Source organism: Pinus tabuliformis, chromosome J (assembly GCF_031772625.1).
Source record: "Pinus tabuliformis cultivar Carrire ecotype Pingquan chromosome J, CPIR1, whole genome shotgun sequence".
In the NCBI taxonomy this organism is placed as follows: domain Eukaryota; kingdom Viridiplantae; phylum Streptophyta; class Pinopsida; order Pinales; family Pinaceae; genus Pinus; species Pinus tabuliformis.
In genome coordinates, this window is record NC_142295.1 from 633,523,745 (window position 1) to 633,542,172 (window position 18,428).

Below are 18,428 nucleotides of genomic sequence, written 5' to 3' on the forward strand. Positions count from 1 at the left end.
CTTTCGAAATACAACTCCAAATCAACCCACCTCCCTCCTGGAGGTATCTCGACTGTCATGGCAAACTCCTCTTCTTTGATCTTTGCGGGCGGACCCTTCGGATCGTGCTTCTCATCCTTGTCCTTCTTCTTTAGAGGACACGAGTAGCGTAGTGACCCATCTCACCACACCTGAAAGACTTGATCTTTGAGACGTCCTTCTTACGTCTCCGCTACTCCTGCTGTCCCTTCGATACAAGGGCTACATTATCCTCCTCCTCTTGGGCTTCGACCCACTGTTGTTGTTGCTTCCGTCAAGTTTGACCTTGACTAAGTCTTTCCTCAACTCCTCTTGTTTTAGAGCTGCCCACATCTCATCCCAATTCGGCAATGATGCTCTGCCCAGGATACTCTAGACAAAGACTTGCCACTCATCTGAGACAAAATTGAGGACCAGTGTAACCAATTATGAATCCTGAGGTGTATGCCCCGCAACAGACAACTCATCACAGGTTTCCTTCAACCTTGTGAGGAATGGATCCACACGCTCTCCCTTCTGCATCTGAGCAGATCTTAGCTTTTGCTCCAGGTACATCTTCCCTACTCGGACGATCCCTGATATAATGTAGCGAAGGCATCCCACATCTACTTAGCAGTCCCTCTGCTAGTGACATGACACACTACGTGATCCTTTACTCCATCAGGGATGATCCTCTTTTCCTTCGCCATTTCAGATCTGTACTTCTTCAATGGATCTGCATCTGCAAGGACAACCACCATGCTATCGACGTATGTCTTGAGGGCATGCTCATCTAGAAGGAATGACATTCTAGCCTTCCAGATGACGTAGTTGGATGCTTCGTCCAACCTGTCCTGATCCCTCAAGCCACTGGTTGCCATTTCTGCCAAAAATAGAAAGTCGAATGATCTCCTCTCTCCTTTGTGCTGCTGGTGGGCTAGCCTACGCACTCCCTGCTGGAGCTAGTAAAATTGCTGCCCCTTGCTGCTGCTCAGCTCTAGAGAATTCAAATTTCTTGGCTAGGAATTCTCTAGGAAGCCTCAGCGGTGCTTCTCCTCTTTCTTCTGATGATCTTCCGCCCATCAAACTGCCTGCAGAAAAATCTGCGTCCCACTAGTTCTCCTCACGTTGAGGCTTGAACGCAGCTCGCTCTGCCCCAACAAAAATTCGAACTAGAAGCCCTTCTCTCCGTCGACTCACTTAGATAGAGACTGCCTCGAATTTTCAGCGCTCCCACTAAGAGCTGCGCAAACCCTGCGGGGTTTTGGACTGCTGCCTCATGCAGCTTTTTCGATTTCCCACTTTTGCACAACACTGGGTTCTCTGGCACTGCTCTTCTTGTTCCACCTGTAACTCCGATACCATGTGAAAATTCCTCAACCAAAATCCCTACTGCAACAACTGATAATGTTTCTTCTATTTGTTAAATTAATCAACCAAATTATTTGCAGTTTCCTACGACAAATATCGTAACATATACATTGTAGCCTTCACTTAATTAAATGTTATGCGGAAATAAGAGACTGAGCAAGAAAGAAAATACAACACAATTGACACCGTTATTTTTGGACAAAAGTCCCCGGAAAAATCCAATGCGGGAAAATCGGTGTAGCAGATATGAGGATTTATTATTATTAAGCAGTAGCAAATTTTGAATACACCTCTAAATACCTCTCGGGTTATTCAGTTACAGAGAGAAATACTGGCAGAAAGATTTGTGAGATTACTTCACACAATCACTGAGAAAATCCCGATTGATTCAGACAGCGGATGAAGTGCCTCTGGCACGCCCTACGCTACACTACGTAGTCCTTGCGTCAACCTCTCTAGGCATTGCGTCACCCAGTTTGCTGATCGATTTGCTGCCCGGAGTCTTTGCTCTGAACCTCCCGGTCTCACACCTCGGCTCTCGGCATCTGAAATTGACTCTGCCTGGCAAAATCTGAGACTCTCTCTCACCCTCTGCGCTGCCTCTGCGTGGCCCTGCGTCGACCTCTGTGTGAGAGCTACTGGATTACTCTTTGCCTCTCCCTGCTGATGATTCTTTGGCTGAGAAAATCTCTCTCTCTCTCCGGATGCTATCCCTGCCCCTCAACTGCAAGAAATCTCCTTGATCAGAATTTCCTCCTGAGAACTTCTCACTTCAGAAATTCGATCTCTTGATCTCTCGGCGTGTTTTCCAAATGACCCTTAAGCTCCCTTAAATAATCTTCTTGTTGACATTCAAGGACCCAGATTAAAAGCTAATCAATGGCTAAGATCATTTTAGCTTGATCCTCGTCTTCTTTTAGAAGTTACACCCACAATTAGATTAATTCCCATTAAAAAATATTAATTATTTTAATAAGATTGTCTATGGGTGGAATTTCCCAAAACACTTTCTAGGTTCTTTGGAATACATGTGCCCAAGCCTTCTTGCAAAATTTGAGGCCTAGAGCACATCTGATGCTGCCCCAAATCAACATTTCAAAGTTGTTGAAGGCGAATCCTTGATGTTGTTGTTGTATGTAGATGATTTGTTTATGACAGGGGATGAAGTGCTAATTGTCCAGTGTAAGAGGGAGTTGGTTTCTGAATTTGAAATGAAGGATCTTGGTCTTATGCATTACTATTTGGGATTGGAAATTTGGCAAAATCCTGATGGAATCTTTGTTGGCCAAGGCAAATATATTATTTAGATCCTTCAGAGGTTTGGCATGATGGACTGCAAGTCCATGGACACTCCTATGGCGACGAATTTGAAGTTGATCGAGGATTGCGACTCTAATTTGATTGATCCCTCTATGTATCACAAACTGATTGGCTCATTGAACTATCTTGTGAACACTAGACCTGATATTTGTTATGTTGTGAACACATTGAGCCAATTCTTGGTTGAGCCTCAACATGTGCATTGGGTTGCAACGAAACATATTCTGAGATATTTGCGTGGTACCATTGAATATGGTCTGAGATATGCTTCTAATGGAGAATGGCAGTTGCATGGAATTACTGACACTGATTGGGGTGGAAGCTCTGATGATAGAAATAACACTTCTAGACTCTGTTTTGGTTTGGGCTCCTCTATGATTTCATTGTCTAGTAGAAAGATAACTCCTGTTGCTTTGAGTACTGTTGAAGATGAGTATATAGCTACATGTTTAGCCTGTTGTGAAACTGTGTGGCTTCAGAAATTGTTTGCTGGTTTGTTTGATCAAGTGTGGAATCGACCATTATATATTGTGATAATCAAAGTTGTGTGAAGCTTTTTGTGAACCTCGTGTTTCATGACAGGTCGAAGCACATTGAGATCAAGTATCATTACATCCGGAATATTGTCCAAAGGGGAGCTGTGAGGCTCGTGTATGTCCCTATTGATGAGTAGGTTGCTGATGTGTTGACAAAGCCGTTGTCTCGAAAGTTTTCATATTTCAAAGAACAACTTGGAGTTGTTGAGAATCCCTCTCTAAGAGAGAGGGAGCACTGATTGTACAAAATCATGTGATGGCCAATCTTGCTTAAGCTACAACTAAGATGTTGATTTGGGGTAGGATTGGATGTGCTCTAGCCACGAAATTTGGTGGAGAGACTGGGGCACATGAGATCTCCAATACCTAGAAAGGGTTTGGGCAGATTCTAAACAGATAAGGAGATATTAAAATAATTAATATTTTTAATGGAGTCCCTAAGTCTAAACTTAGGGAAAATAAAATATTAATGTGTATTAATATGAATCTGTGTTAGAATGGTCCAAAAGACATGGACCAAGCCAGATCTAATCTTAGCTGTTGATTAGGGACTTAATCTCGGCCATTGATATGTCAATAGGAAAAGTATAAGAGGAGGCTTGAGGGTTAGTTGGAGAATACATCAGAGTAATCAGTCATTCTATTCTCTAGAGCGGGGTTTGCTAAGAGAGATAGAATTAGTGATCAGAGAGTAGCTGAGGGGCATTGAGTATAGAAAGACAGAGAGGCAGAGATAGTGCCGGGAGAGCAGAGAGAGATGGTGATGCAGGAGCAGCCAGTGCTCATACAGAGGCAGCTAAGTGCTGCGCAAAGCACCAGAGAGGCCAGCGTAGCTGACACAGAGGGTCAGAGAGCTGACGCAGGGCCTATTAGCGCTGACGCATGCCTATATAGGCTAACGCAAGGCCAACGCTAGGCAAGGAGAGGCTAACGCAGTCCAGACAGGTAGACGCTGGGGTTTCTAGGGCAGATTTATGCTGAGTAACTGCCGGAAGGATTATCCAGGGGTTCAGCGAGAAAATTTGTCAGAAACTGAGAGGTACACTGCCAAAGAATTATTTTTTGTGTAGGCCAGTTTCGGCACTTAGATTGTACTCTCATATTGCTTAATAAGAAAACCCTCAGATAGCTGCATTGGTTTTCCCGCATTGGGTTTTTCCGGGGACATTAGTCCAAAAATAATGGTGTCATATGGTGTGTTTGTTTCTGTTTCTTTTAGTTGCTGATCTGTAATATGTTGAGCATGCACTAGTGTTTATTTTCAGTATTTACATTGTAAATAACTTGTTAAGGAAATAACAAGTAGGTAGGAATAAATCAGATAAAGTGCATGGAGGGTTTCTAACTAAGTAAACTTAGAAACTTCAACATAAGAGACCTATGGATTGCTCAGGAAGATTGTCAGCCCCTTAGGTCAATTGACCGAGAGGCTAGTGAGTCTGGTTGGGGAGCTTGGTTTTGAGGCATGGAGTGATCCCTTAGATTTTTACCGAGAGACTAGTTTGGTTGGGGACATTGATTTTGTGATCTCTCCCTTAGATTGAGGCCTTGAGACTTATGGATTGGTTGGGGAGATTGATCTTGAGTTTCCTCCCTTAGGTCGTGGACCAAGAGACTTATGGATTGGTTGGGGAGACGTTGTTGAGAAATCGGGAAGCGTATATATTAGGGTAGATTTATCTTAACTTGATAATTATTTGTGAATGTTGGTTGGCTTCTTATTAAATTTATATTCTTCTTCTTCAAGCAATTACCAAAAATGTGAAGATGACCGGAGACAAAGAATAGAAGAAATTAGGGTCCAAACCAAAGAAAAACCCACAAGGGTGGAAACCCAAGGAAATCCTCTTCTTATAGAATCAGATCAAAGTGACATACCCAAACCCCAAGACCAAGACTAAGACTGCCACAAAGATCCAAGTCAACCCTCCAAGCCATCTCCAACTAGTCATAGTCAACATAAGTCAATGCTGGTCAAATCTCTTAATCTTGGTCAATCCCTAAATTTTTGGCCCCTGAAATTTCAGCCTTGTGACAACCTCATAAAACTGCAGAAGAACTCGCACGTGCGAATAAAATTAGGGAAAAATTCAAATCATCTTCTCTCTCTCCTTTGAATTTGCTAGTGTTTCCTCTTGTCTTGGCACAAAAATTGATGATGAATGATGAGTGAATGAATGATCTCCAAAGTGGTTGAGTTTCCCTCTATATATACACATCCAGGAGGTCGAATAGCTACCCCTAGAGCCGACTTGTCCAAGGAGGGCCGACTTGGTCTTGTGGTGACATTTTTGACTCTTTTGACTCCAGATAATTTTTTTTTCTTCCAAGAAGTCCAAATGGGACTTTCACTCAATTACATTTCTTTGACTCATAATAAATTTTCTTTTGACTCAGTAAACCTTATAAGCATGAAGAACAAGCTTTGACTAGAAATAAAATAATAATGAATGTAATGGAGGAGTACATCAATGATACATTTATATTACATTATGAAGACTGACACTAGTTACATTTTCAACAAATGTATCTTGTGCATATGATTAATTTGACCTCATTGATTGATCCCGCTGCTCAGTAGGGCACTGACTTAGATGCCATGGGGTTGTGGCTTGTGGGATGTGTTGGATGTTATGTATCTTTCCTTATGATTAGACTAATGATCTCTACCTTAGAATGTGGGTCGGGAGACCTATGGATTAGTCATGGAGATTGATCTTGATAGAGAGAGAGACTTGTGCTTATCGCTTAGGCTATGAACGGGGAGACCTGTGGACTGGTCATGGAGATTGATCTTGATAAAGAGAGAGAGACTTGTTCCTATCACTTAGGCTGTGAGTTGGGAGACCTATGGATTGGTTGAGGAGATTGACTTTGAGAGAGAATGAAAAATACCTTCCTCGCTAAGGGGGAGTGTTCGAAAATTGTGTAACTACGGTTGGTATTTTCATTGGCAAATAATGGAGACAATTCATATTTTTGACTTTGACCAATTCGGCCTCAAGAAGGTTAAGTTGGCTCACATGTGTGAAAAGGAATCTCCTCTACCACATATATATGACTTTGTTGGAGCTCATTTTGGCATCTCATCATCACATACATTCATCTGTAAATTACAAAGATTAATCCACACATGCGAAGGAGTCAATGAGACATTTCAGACCAACATTGACCAACTTCTTTTTATTTGACTTGACTTGGGCTATTTTGGATCTGTTTGACTGGGGGTTTGACTGTGGTTGGAGGCCGAAGATTGGAGTTTCGTTGAGTTGAGTTGACTGAGATTATAGCTTTGTTCTGGACCATTGACCATAGGTCAACTCTCTCTCCTTTCATCGAGAATTGCAGGGAATGTTTTACTAAGGTCTTGACCGAATTTCAGCCTCTTGTTCAGAGCTTCACAGGCCAAAATTTGGCCCTACTTTTGCATATCAGACTTTGACCAAAATTTGACTTTCTCTCTCTTCATTAACTAGTTTGTCATGGTAATTGTTGAGGTCAGATTTGGAATCGTGTTGGAATTTTTTGGTGTACTATTGATGAACAAAATTTCTCTTTCATAAGGAAAGATTGGTTGGGTTTTCCCCTTGTGAGTTTTTCCTTGGCTTGAAGCCTAATTTTTGGTGTCCCTTATCTCTTGCTTACTCTTCATTGTGATCTTTATTTCTTTATTAATGAAATTGAATGGTTGAAGTTTTTCATATATAGTTGCTTAATGATTGGAATGCTAAAGGAAATATTGAATATATCATTGGAAGCAGTTATCAATTTTGAAAAAACTATACTAGTCTTGAATGCACTAGAAAATCAATACAAGGTACCTTGCATGACCCTCTAAAGGGAAAGGGGTGATGTGGCATCAATATGCACAAATGCTAGGGTCAAATATTGATGTGCAAGCCCTCCCTTTTCATCTCAAGGTTAACCATAATCATCTGGGCTTTGGAACATGCGACACCCATCAAATAGTGTCAAGGCTATCCTAGGCACATCCTAGGTCCAGTTGGCACAACATTAGTGAATCCAACACTAAGTGTTACTGGCTTAGTGTTTTAGCATCTTGAGTTACTTCGGAGTGTCAAATACCATGTGGAACTGTCATATAGCTCTATGCTCTACTTTGGGTGTGCATTGCTGCATCAACAAGGTCATATTTGTTCTTTGGAATGGGTAAAACAACCTTTGGTATGCTGTTGAATGGAGTGTTAATCATCTCTCTATAGGCCTTTGCTGTTGTGACATTACTAACCAACTAAACCCTCTTAAGATCAAGTGAAATCATCAACCATTAGTTATAATAACCATAAATGCATCATAGTGGACCGTACCTAATGTTGGGGGCACAATAATGTTAGAAAATTGGAAAGGAAGAAAGATTTTCTCTTGTTGATAATTACTAATTTACTTGTGATTTGCTTGTGTTCTTATTATCTTTCTTATGTTCTTCTTTTATCTTAGTTCATCAAGCAATTACCAAAATCAAAACACGAAGATCATGGACACCAGATGTAGGCATTCAGTGAAGGCTAAAACCCCTATATAGTCAAAAACCTAGTCAATAACTCTTCCTTTAGTAATTCAAATGAGATAGATCAAGACCCTAGTCCAACAGACCTCCCTCTTCCACCAAGTTAGCCTCCCAAGATGAATTTGCAAACTTCAATAGTCTCTTCTTGTCCAGCAACTTCTACCCAGCAACAATCCAGAAATTCGACTTCCCAGCAACAAAACTTCGACCCCAGCTACAAAATTTCGGCCTAGCTTCAGTACTGCAGATTTCGGCTCCTCCAATAGCTTCACAGCTTCACACGTGTGAGAGAAAGAGAGAGAATTTCGACTTCTTATGCTTGAGAGAGACCTCCTTCTTCTTTGCTACCCTTTTCTTCTTTCCTTGAAATTCTCACTTTTTCTGGCCCCAAAAGTTGGAGATCAAACTTATTGTGAGAGAGTGACAAATGAGGTTGAGTTGCTGCCTTTATATAGTGATTTTGTCCCCTAGTTTAGGCCAACTTGTCTAGTTTGAGGCCGACTTGGTGGAGGAGGCCTAATTGACCTAGATTACATAAAAATAATTTTCTTTCTTGACAAATAAATCCCAAGAAGGGTTCTTTACATTATGACATGGACAAGGACACTTGACATAAACCCTAGAAGTCTTCAATGGAGACTTTAACCTAAAAACAATTGACCCAAGCATGAAACCCATGCTTTAATAAGTTAATTTCTTTTTCTTTCTTTTGATAAATAAATTACATCATGACAAAATACAATTATGAAGACAGACACTAGTTACATTCTTCAACAAATAATACCTCACAAAAAGGTCACCTTCAAATGTCTAACTAGATCAAGTCTCGTAAACAGGTTAACTCTTTTTGTCAGTGACGGTTAGATGGATAACCCTTTTAGGTGTTTCTAGGTCCTCAGAGAAGTGACATATCACAAGTTAGCCCATCAATTCATAGGTGTATGTGAGAGATGGTGGTTGCGAAGTGGGAAAGACTCTAGGTTAAGGTGTCGTAGCCATGTGACCAACTGATGGAGGTCCAAGATCCTGAGTGTATAGATGTAAGGAGGGAGTGATCGTGGAGGCATGAGTTACCCCTTTCCTCGACCTACTTTTTCTACCCCTCTGGTGAACCTTTGTCTTTTCTATGAATTATCTTTATTTGGGTGCATAGATCAGGATCCCAAGCTTGCTTTTGATATTTTTCCATTACCCCTTTAAGATGAGTTAGTTTATGTGCTTGCCGAACTGGGTGATGGCTACCGAGGGGGGTAGAGCTCATGGTAGGCTTTTTTCCACACACTAATCGAATGTCATAGCCATATGTTGCATATTTTCCTTTTCTTTCATTGTGGGTTTCTTATGCTTTTATCTTTTTTTAGTTGCATCAACATCTAGGGCAAAGTTTTTCTGGCCGAGACTCAAGGATGAGTATGAAATGGTGCCAATCCCAATGACCAACGACAACCACCCTGAAGAATGGAGATGAATAAAGGGAAAGATAAAAAGTCGTGAGTATGGAATATGTTGGACACACTACTTCAATGATTCAGAGTTTCCCCAATAGTGCCCTTCCTAAAACCCTAAGGCCTTAGAGGAGGTCCCATTTGACTAGAGTCAAATAATAACCTCCCAGGTGAAGTGAGGGAACAAGAATACAATGAAGATTGGTCAATTATCCAATTCACTTCTTGATCCATATTAGTATGTGCATAACATTAAGTGAAAGCACATGATTGCATAAATGGTTAAAGTATTTGCCAATGGATGATCCACCTTCCTTTAAGAAAGAATATCAGATGGGAGAGATAAATCTGACTGGAGAAAGAAGTGGAGGATCCCAACATCACGTTATGTGCTAATCAAATAGGGCTATTGGCTGACTGGTTGTCCAAACAGGAGAAAGATTTCTCCTATGGGTTACCCACTTTTTTTCTGGTAACAAGTTTCTCACTCACACCTGAGTAAATTGCTCTTTTAATTATTCATTGTGTCTTCTTCCTCTCCCTTAGGCTCCTTTTATAATGGATGGATGGCTAGGATTATATCCTAAGCCTCACTTGAAATCAATGGTTGATATTAGATGCAGATCACTTAAATAGTTAAATTATTTATTCTCAGAAACTTAGGTCAATAGTTAAAATAATTAATGTGCTTTTAGGAAAGAAACCATAGTAATTACTTGCTCCTCATGAGCAAGTGCCTAAAGAGGATTTTGGACATCTTTTGCCTGCTTGACTGCTAGCCTATGCAGAAGCACCTGTCTGAGCTATAATCATCAACATATTTGAGGTGGTGGAGCGTAGAACTCCATGAATTTGAGGTTCCTCATATTTCTAAATTTGTAATGGTTGTTGTTGAGTGAGCAATAGTATTTTTCTTCTTCATGGAGCTTATTTTTGGATTGTATTTCTTCTTCATATATGAGGGATTCTGTATGAGAATATTTGTTGGTGATTGGAGCTTATGCATGTAAGCTATAAGAGGATTGAACCAAGGTTATCAAGCAAAAAACTTACTTCAGTGGTGAATAATTCGATGCGACTCTTTCTCATCCTTGTCATTTAATATTGTTTGCATTTGGGTATTTCTGGTTTTGTTACTTCAAAAAGTAGTGACTTAGGTTAACATTGTTTTGGCAAACAAATTTACTTGGTTTATCGTAGAAATTAATACCATTTTTGGATTATTTCCTTGCATACTATTAATTTTTTTCGGCCATAAAAAGTCTTTATAGCATGTTTAGGGAAGCCCCTACATCCTTGATTATAGACTAAGCTAGGGCCTCCTTATGATAGAAGTGACCTCATTAGCCCAAGGATAAGTAGGAACTAGTTTCTCCGTCTCTCATCAATTTATTTTACAAACTTCCAACTTGTTAGTTTTAGTTCCTATTGTTGTGCATTATAGAGAATTTATGGTTTCCAACCATAGTTTGTCTAAGAGTTTGCATCATTGATTTGAAACTAGACTATGCTATTATTAAGCTTCTTTGAATTTGCTCTTTTAAGTTTTTCTGTTTTAAGTTTAGTGCATTCCAGCACTTGGCTCAGAAATTTTAGTTTCCAGCTTAAACCATAAACTAGGTTATTCTTTTGTATGCAATCTAAATTAAAATTTTTGATTGCATTTTTAGCACTTCTACTCATTTCTCATATCGAAAAATTTAGTTTTAGCACTTATAGACAGTGTTCCATAGGGATGCATCCCCGAGGGTTGGGTTCATGCACCCCTCGCACCCCACGCACTTGAGATGGGGGGATGTCTGGGGGTGCGTTTTCCCATGCACTTGAGATGGGGGGATGTCTGGGGGTGCGTTTCCCCACGCACTCGTTTTGGGGAGTTGTGGGGAGATGCGGCGGGAGGAGGGGGGGTGTTTCCCCAGTGTGGGGGACGTGACTGCCCAAAAGGGATGCTTCTGGGCATCCCCCCTGTTGTGAGCAGTACAACTGTTCTAATAAGTCTAATTGTCCTCCATTCTCTAGTCTTTATTTTTTATGATTTTTTTGGATGAAAATATTTAAACCTTCCTCTGAAAGCACCTTGATTTTTTGAGTCACATGTCATAATGAACCTAACAATGTCATGAGACATGAACTCAATAAATGCAACAATATGTTCCAGGGAATCCCAGAATTCCGGAGGCAACCCTGGGAATTCAACCTAGACATTGCAATACAATTGAGCCAGTCTTGTCAATACTTTGCTGAAAGATTTCAGTGATGATTATGCTTCCTTTTGCATGAAATGCAAGGCGATATTTAAGATAAATAACGAAAAATAGGCTAGAATTGATGGTGTCAAAGCACTAGAAGTAGTATTGTATGTAAAGGTGTACAAAAGGTATAAATCACAATAGAGTTTGCTTAATGGAAATGATGACTAAAATGGATGCAAAAATGAAGAGGTATTGCAAATTAATTGGAGAGAGAAGCTTTGTCTCGAAGGGGAGAAGCAAAGAACATCACCTGTATTTATACTAATCACATAATAATTTTCTTAGGTTGGTACAGTAATAGATGTTAGGCGGCTAGCAGAAGTGAGCGGTATGGTTGTTCCAATGAATCTAATCATCTTCCATTCTTTAGTCTTTATTTCTTATGATTCCTTTGGATGAAACTCTTAAAACCCTTCTTCTGAAAATACCCTTGCTTTTTGAGTCTGCATGTTATAAAGAACCTAGCAATGTCATGACATACCAATAACTTCTTGATGAATGCATCTATGTGTTCTAGGCTCCATGGAATCCCAGAATTCTAGAGGCAGCCCTAGGAACTCAATCCAGACATGGAAATACAATTGAGTGGCTTTATCCATGGAGAATGAATCATACTATTCAGAAAAGACAAATTAGGCATTTTGGCCGATTCAGGGTCCTGGAGTACCCATCTCATTGCAGTGACATTCTTCCTTGAAGGTAAACTGGAAGAAACCTTTAATCAGGGCACACATGGTTGAACATAGCCAGCCCTGGGCTTTCCAAGCCTCTTTTATCCTGGTTTTATTCACAGACTCTAGAAGGATACAATCTACAAAATACTCTAACAGGGCAGTCTGTTTCAAATTTTCACAAAGAACATAATATTTATTAACCTCAAGATCAATGGGTATTTCGTTAGGAGGTATTTCATTACCTTCTGCACCACCTTCAGGATGAACTTCTGTGGAGCTTGGGAAGTAACATGGCAACCAATGCTTCCTCATTGTGCAAGAACACATCATGAATTAGCCAAGTCAAAAGAATCAGATGGTAGGGTGTCCATTATTAAGGTCTGCTGTGCATCTTATTTCGGGCTAATAAAGTTGCAAGCTCAATCAGCATGACAACCATATTGATAAATTAATAAATGCAAAGAGATGACCGATGGCTTTGGCCAGGACAGTGTTCAAATGCAATAAACCCTATGACACCTCCTTTACAAGCACTCATGAAACGTGCAAACACACATGCACAAATTTTAAAAAATGCTATGTCCAGTCATATCCTGTTCCTACTTTTCTAAAGAACTGGCTTATATCCATATCATTATCATATTTTATTTTATGTTCTAAGCAATTAGATGGTGCAGTAGAAAGTTAACCAAACTGGAACATTAGAGATTAAAATGAGGGAAAGGAAAGCTTCTCGGCCAAGGATAGTTTTGATTTTCTTTGGTTTTACATGTGCTTCATTTGGTAATATGAAATTGTATGAGACGAATGAGTTAAGCTGATGCACAATAATTTTTTCCAGCTTTTATGGTTCACAGGAATTTGAAAATAAATACAAGATTTCCTATCAATATAAAATAAATTGAACATTAAGTTATTGATATCAGCATGTTTTGGAATGATCTGCTTACTGAACAGCACTACTAAAGCAATTTTAGGATGAGAAAATTCTTCCTTTTGCTTCCCTTTCATGGAAATACGGGAAGAAGTATTTGATATAAGTATCTAATTGTTGATCTTTCTAGGTTCCATTTTGGGATACCGGATCTTATTAAGCTTAGTGAAAATCTCTTGGTTTATTGCAGCTTCTGTTCTCCTCTGAACTTGCATCTCTTTTCAGAGTCTAAAGGTTGGAAAATACCATATGATGATGAAACTGAATTTAACATATGTCTTGTTTGGTGTCACACTTAAATATATCCCCTGTTTTTGTTGAGATCCAATCCTATTCTGTTGCAAAACTTTCTGATTGCTATCAAACAGGAGATTGATATGGGGTAAGAATCTCTAGTCATCTGCATGTTTCTTGCTAGCTATTATTGTTATCTGATATATTTATATATATACATTTTTTGCAGTTAACTTCCTTGCTTGCAGATCTTGGATTGAATATTCAAGAGGCACACGCATTTTCTACAACAGATGGTTTTTCTTTAGATGTCTTTGTTGTTGATGGGTGGCCCTTAGAGGTGGGTTTGATTTGTTATATAGATATGTTGTTTTCCATCTAAAAGGGCTAGATTGATGCCAAAGAAATGAGAACTGTACAATATCATAGCTAAAGTTGTGGGTGTTGCTTTATGTTTATATTTTACATGCATTAAAATCATTTCATCATTGTACTCATGTAACTTTTAATTGTTTTAATTTTTCTGTGACATTTAACGTATTTACATTTCTATTCACTTCCCTCTCAAAACAATTACCTAATCTTCTTTGGTCCTCAATTATCTTTAGGATATAGATAGATGGATCAACATACATGGTACCTTGACAGCTGTATACAGTTTTTTAACAACTTACATTTCAGCAGCAGTACTCCATGATTTTTTTCTTATCGTTCACTAATCCATGGAGTTTTCTTGAGTAGTAGACAACATTTTCTTGAGACCCTCATAGCTCATTATCCCTTAGAAGGATGATTTATGGAGCATGCAACCAATTCTTTTTTTTCCGAAGAAAGAGAATTCATAATTTCTATTAAAAGAAATTACATGCTGTTGATGCCATTGGCATATGCTGTAGTGTGGTTTTCACCACTGTTCAGAAATTACATCAAAAAACTCACAGAGATACGGTGGATCTGTATCCCACAGAGAAAGTGCAATGTCTCAAAAAAAAAAAACAAAAATAAAACAGTTCTGTAAGAGTATCCGCTATACAGGAGCAAAAAGGACTTATCTGTACTGTGTCTGTTATATACAATAAATATCATAGCAGAGCAAAAATTTAGATGGGGGCATTGCCCCCCTGAGGGAGGCCATCAATATATGGTCGATGGAAAAATCTGTGCATCCCATCTGGCTTGTATTCCAAGCATGCAACCAATTCATTTGTGTTAGGTTTGCTAATTCATATTCCCTTGTTTTGTGGAGACGGTTTCAATATCTCTAGTTTACTGAAGTTATCAAGGCAAAAACTTACTCCTTGATAGGCACTTTGTGAAAATTCTTGAATCTAACACATTAGAAACCCCTACTGCATTTTCTGGTTTACTATCTCCTACTTGTTCTTTGCTTTAACAAGTTATTTAAATGCATAAATATCGAACTAAACACAAATGTAGCCTTCACAAATATACAGATCAACCACTGAAATAAACTGAGACAACACAAGGGACACCATTATTTTTGGACAATCGTCCCCGGAAAAACCCAATGCGGGAAAATCGGTGCAACATATAGAGGGTTTTATTATTAAGCAGATTTTGAATACAACTAGGGTGCTAGAAATGGCTCACCCTTCAGAGAATATCCTTGGCAGCAATACCTTTATCCGTAGACAGATATTTTGGTCGATCAACAACCGAATGAACAATCCTACAATGGCTCTACCTATTCCTTGTGCTGGACAACGAAAGCTGCTCCACGCACTTCTCAGGAACTGCGTCACCCCCCTCTCTGGCTCTACGTAACTGCGTCACCCCCCTCTCTGGCTCTACGTCTGCCAATCAACTCTCACTTTGTCCCACTGAATCACCTCAGTGCAACCTCTGAAGCTCCCTGCGTCAACTGTGTCAGCCTCTATGGCCTCTGCGTCAGTTTCTTTGGCCCTTTACATCCTCTGCATTGGCCTCCTTAGCCTCTACATTAACCCTTGCTGCCTCTGCATTAGCCTTCATAGGCTCTGCGTTGCCTCTTTCGACACTCTGCTTCCTCTTTGATATGTATTCTTCGGCCTCCTGCCGAATTGCCCCTCACTGCAACTGATCACTTGTTCGATTTCCTCAGCAAACCTCGCCCCAGAAAATCGAACTGACTGATCTCTCTTGGTATCGTGGTGTCTCTAATTGACCCTCAAACTTCCTCTTATACTTTTCCTGTTGACGATTCAACGGCTGAAATTAAGTCCCTAATCAATGGCTAAGATTAGATCTGGCTTGATCCTTGTTATTTAGAACTTTCTCACCCATATTATATTAATACAGATTAATATTTTAATTTTCTTAAGTTTAGACTTAGGGTTTCATTAAAAATATTAATTATTTTAATATCTCTCCATCCGGGTGGAATTTCCAAAACGATTTCTGGGTCTTGGAGATCTCATGTGCTTTAGCGTCTCCACCAATTTTCATGGCTAAAGCACATCCGATGCTACCAAAAATCAACACTCCCTCTTAGCGAGGAATGTGCTCGAATAATGCTTCACCATAGAAACATCACATTGATCCTCCACATCGACACCTGTGCTGATGCTTGGCCTATTGCCTCACATCCTCTACACTGCTGTTTCCTGTACTGCTGTCCATGACACTGCCACTGCCACTGCTACATCTGTACTGCAACTCCCTCTCAACATGTTGCATCATGCTGCCCATAGCACTGCCACTGCTAACTGCTGCCCTGCAACTCAGTTACCAAGAAGTAAGTAACTGACTACTCCCAACTAGTGACATCCCGGTCAGTCTGGAAGCCTCGTGATGCTGAAGCTGCCTTTGCTGCTATCATGTGCTCCCTCTGCTGCCATTGCGCTGCTGCAAACTCCTTGGTGCCTCTCGCACTGTTGCAACCTCCACTGCGCTGCCTCAGATTTCTGCACTCAAGCAATGCCTTGTCGCTCCATCACACCTTGCTCCACCTGACACTTGTCATCATGCTACTGTCGTTAAGGGCTCCCGTAGCCGGATGTGATCCAAGAGTTTGGGTACCTCAAGGATCCTGCCCAACATGTAGTCCTCCTGACTACAACTCGATTTCACCCCACCTCTTCTCTAGAGGTGCATGAGCACTCATGGCACAATCGTCATTAGTCTCGACATCCTTCTTCGCCTTTGAGTTGGAAGCTTCTCCCTTGCCTTTCTTCCTGGGGCACTGGGATGCGTAATGTCCCAGCTCCCCACAGTTGAAGCACTTGACCTTGGAGATGTACTTCTTCTTCCTCTTCTGAACCCCCTACTGTCCCGCAGATGTTAGAGCTGCATCCTCCTCCTCCTCTTTCTTGACTCAAACTCCCTTACCGCTACTCCTGCCTTGGTCAACCTCCTGATCTCTTCTTATCGAAGAGCTGCCCACATCTCCTTCCAACTGGGGAGAGTCGCTCTGCCCAAAATGCTTTGGACAAATGTCTCCCAGTCCTTGGAGATTGCATTCAGAGCAGTCCTGACTATAAACTCTGGATCCAATGTAGACCCCATGATGTAAGCTGGTCGAGAATTCCTTGCAACCTGAGAAGGAAGTGATCTATCTTGTCTCCTTTTTGCATCTGATATGACTTCAGTTGATTTACCAATAACATCTTTTGCTACACGAAAGAGCCCTAGTATAAGGTGGTCAGGGTCTCCCACATCTCCCTTGCTGTTGACTTCTCAGCAATTTGTGGTATTACTAGAATCATGCATTTCACCTTTGCCATGGCCTCCTCATACTTCTCATTTGCATCAGGGTCAACTGGGACAAATACAGTTTTCAAGGCATAGTCCTTGATGCGATGTTTATCCAGGATTGCCAGGATCCCGACCTTCCACATGACAAAATTGGAAGCCTTGTCCAATCTGTCCTGATCCCTCAATCCGTTTTCTGCCATCTCTGCTCCTCTTCTAGACTCCCTCTGAGTCTCAACTTCCCTCTTGGAAATCCTTCGGCCAACTATCGAATCACTCCTCTCCAATCCTCCTTTGTCGCTACAACTCGGATCTAGATTTCTTGGCTAGAAATATGTCGAGGTAGTGCTTCTCTCTACCTTGGTTCCGTCTCCTTATACACTGTTCTGCATAGACAGAAACAACGTCCCACCGGCTCCTCAAATCACAATCTGCACAACTCCCTTAGCCCCGACAACTAAAGAATCTGAGCCCTTCAGGCTCTGTGCAATCAAAGCTTGCGCTGAATCTGCTCCTCTCGGCCAACTACGCCAATCCTTCTTGGATGAGAAAGATGACGTGGCTCTGCGTGAGTTTGTTCTGCCCCACTCTGCCTCTGTGCTGGCCCTTCTCCGGGCTCAGAATGCTAACGCTGGCTTTGCATCACCCTCTTAGCACTGTGTCACTCCTCTTGCCTCTTCAACTATGGAACAACGCTGTCTCTGGGGACAACTGCTTCTTTGTTGCAAACACTCAGATTTTTCGGCTGGTGCCTTCAGTCTCCTATGATCTACAATCACTCTGATACCATGTGACAATTCTTGAATCTAACACATCAGAAACCCCTACTGTATTTTCTAGTTTACTATCTCCTACTTGTTCTTTGCATTAACAAGTTATTTAAATGCATAAATATCGAAGTAAACACAAATGAAACCTTCACAAATATACAGATCAACGACTAAAATAAACTGAGACAACACAAGGGACACCATTATTTTTGGACGATCGTCCCTGGGAAAACCCAGTGCGGGAAGACCGGTGCAACATATAGAGGGTTTTATTATTAAGCAAATTCTGAAGACAACTAGGGTGCCAAAATGGCTCACCCTTCAGAGAATATCCTTGGCAGCAATACCTCTATCCGGAGATAGATATTCCCACTGATCAACAACCAGATGAACAATCCTATCGTGGCTCTGGCTGTTCCTTGTGTTGGACAGCCAAAACTGCTCCATGCACTTCTCAGGAACTGCGTCACCCCCTTTTGAAATGCGTCACCCTCTCTGGCTTTGCGTCTGCCAATTAACTCTCAGTCTGTCCCACTGAATCACCTCAGCGCAGCCTCTAAAGCTCTTTGCGTCAACCTCTATGGCCTCTGTGTCAGCGTCTTTGGCCTCTGTGTCAGCGTTTGATACCATATTAATTTTTCCAATACCAATTTTGATTTAAATTCTTAGTGATTTAT

The 18,428-nt window shown here is 40.8% G+C and overlaps 1 protein-coding gene across 1 annotated transcript in view; it reads left to right on the plus strand.

The window, feature by feature from the left end:
- LOC149228537 (serine/threonine-protein kinase STY46-like) overlaps nt 1-18,428 on the plus strand; it is a 452,429-nt gene that overhangs the window by 116,227 nt on the left and 317,774 nt on the right. The window contains exon 6 of the mRNA XM_089380800.1: nt 13,521-13,631. Within this exon, the coding sequence (XP_089236926.1) occupies nt 13,521-13,631 (111 nt within the window). The remainder of the gene's footprint in view (nt 1-13,520; nt 13,632-18,428) is intronic.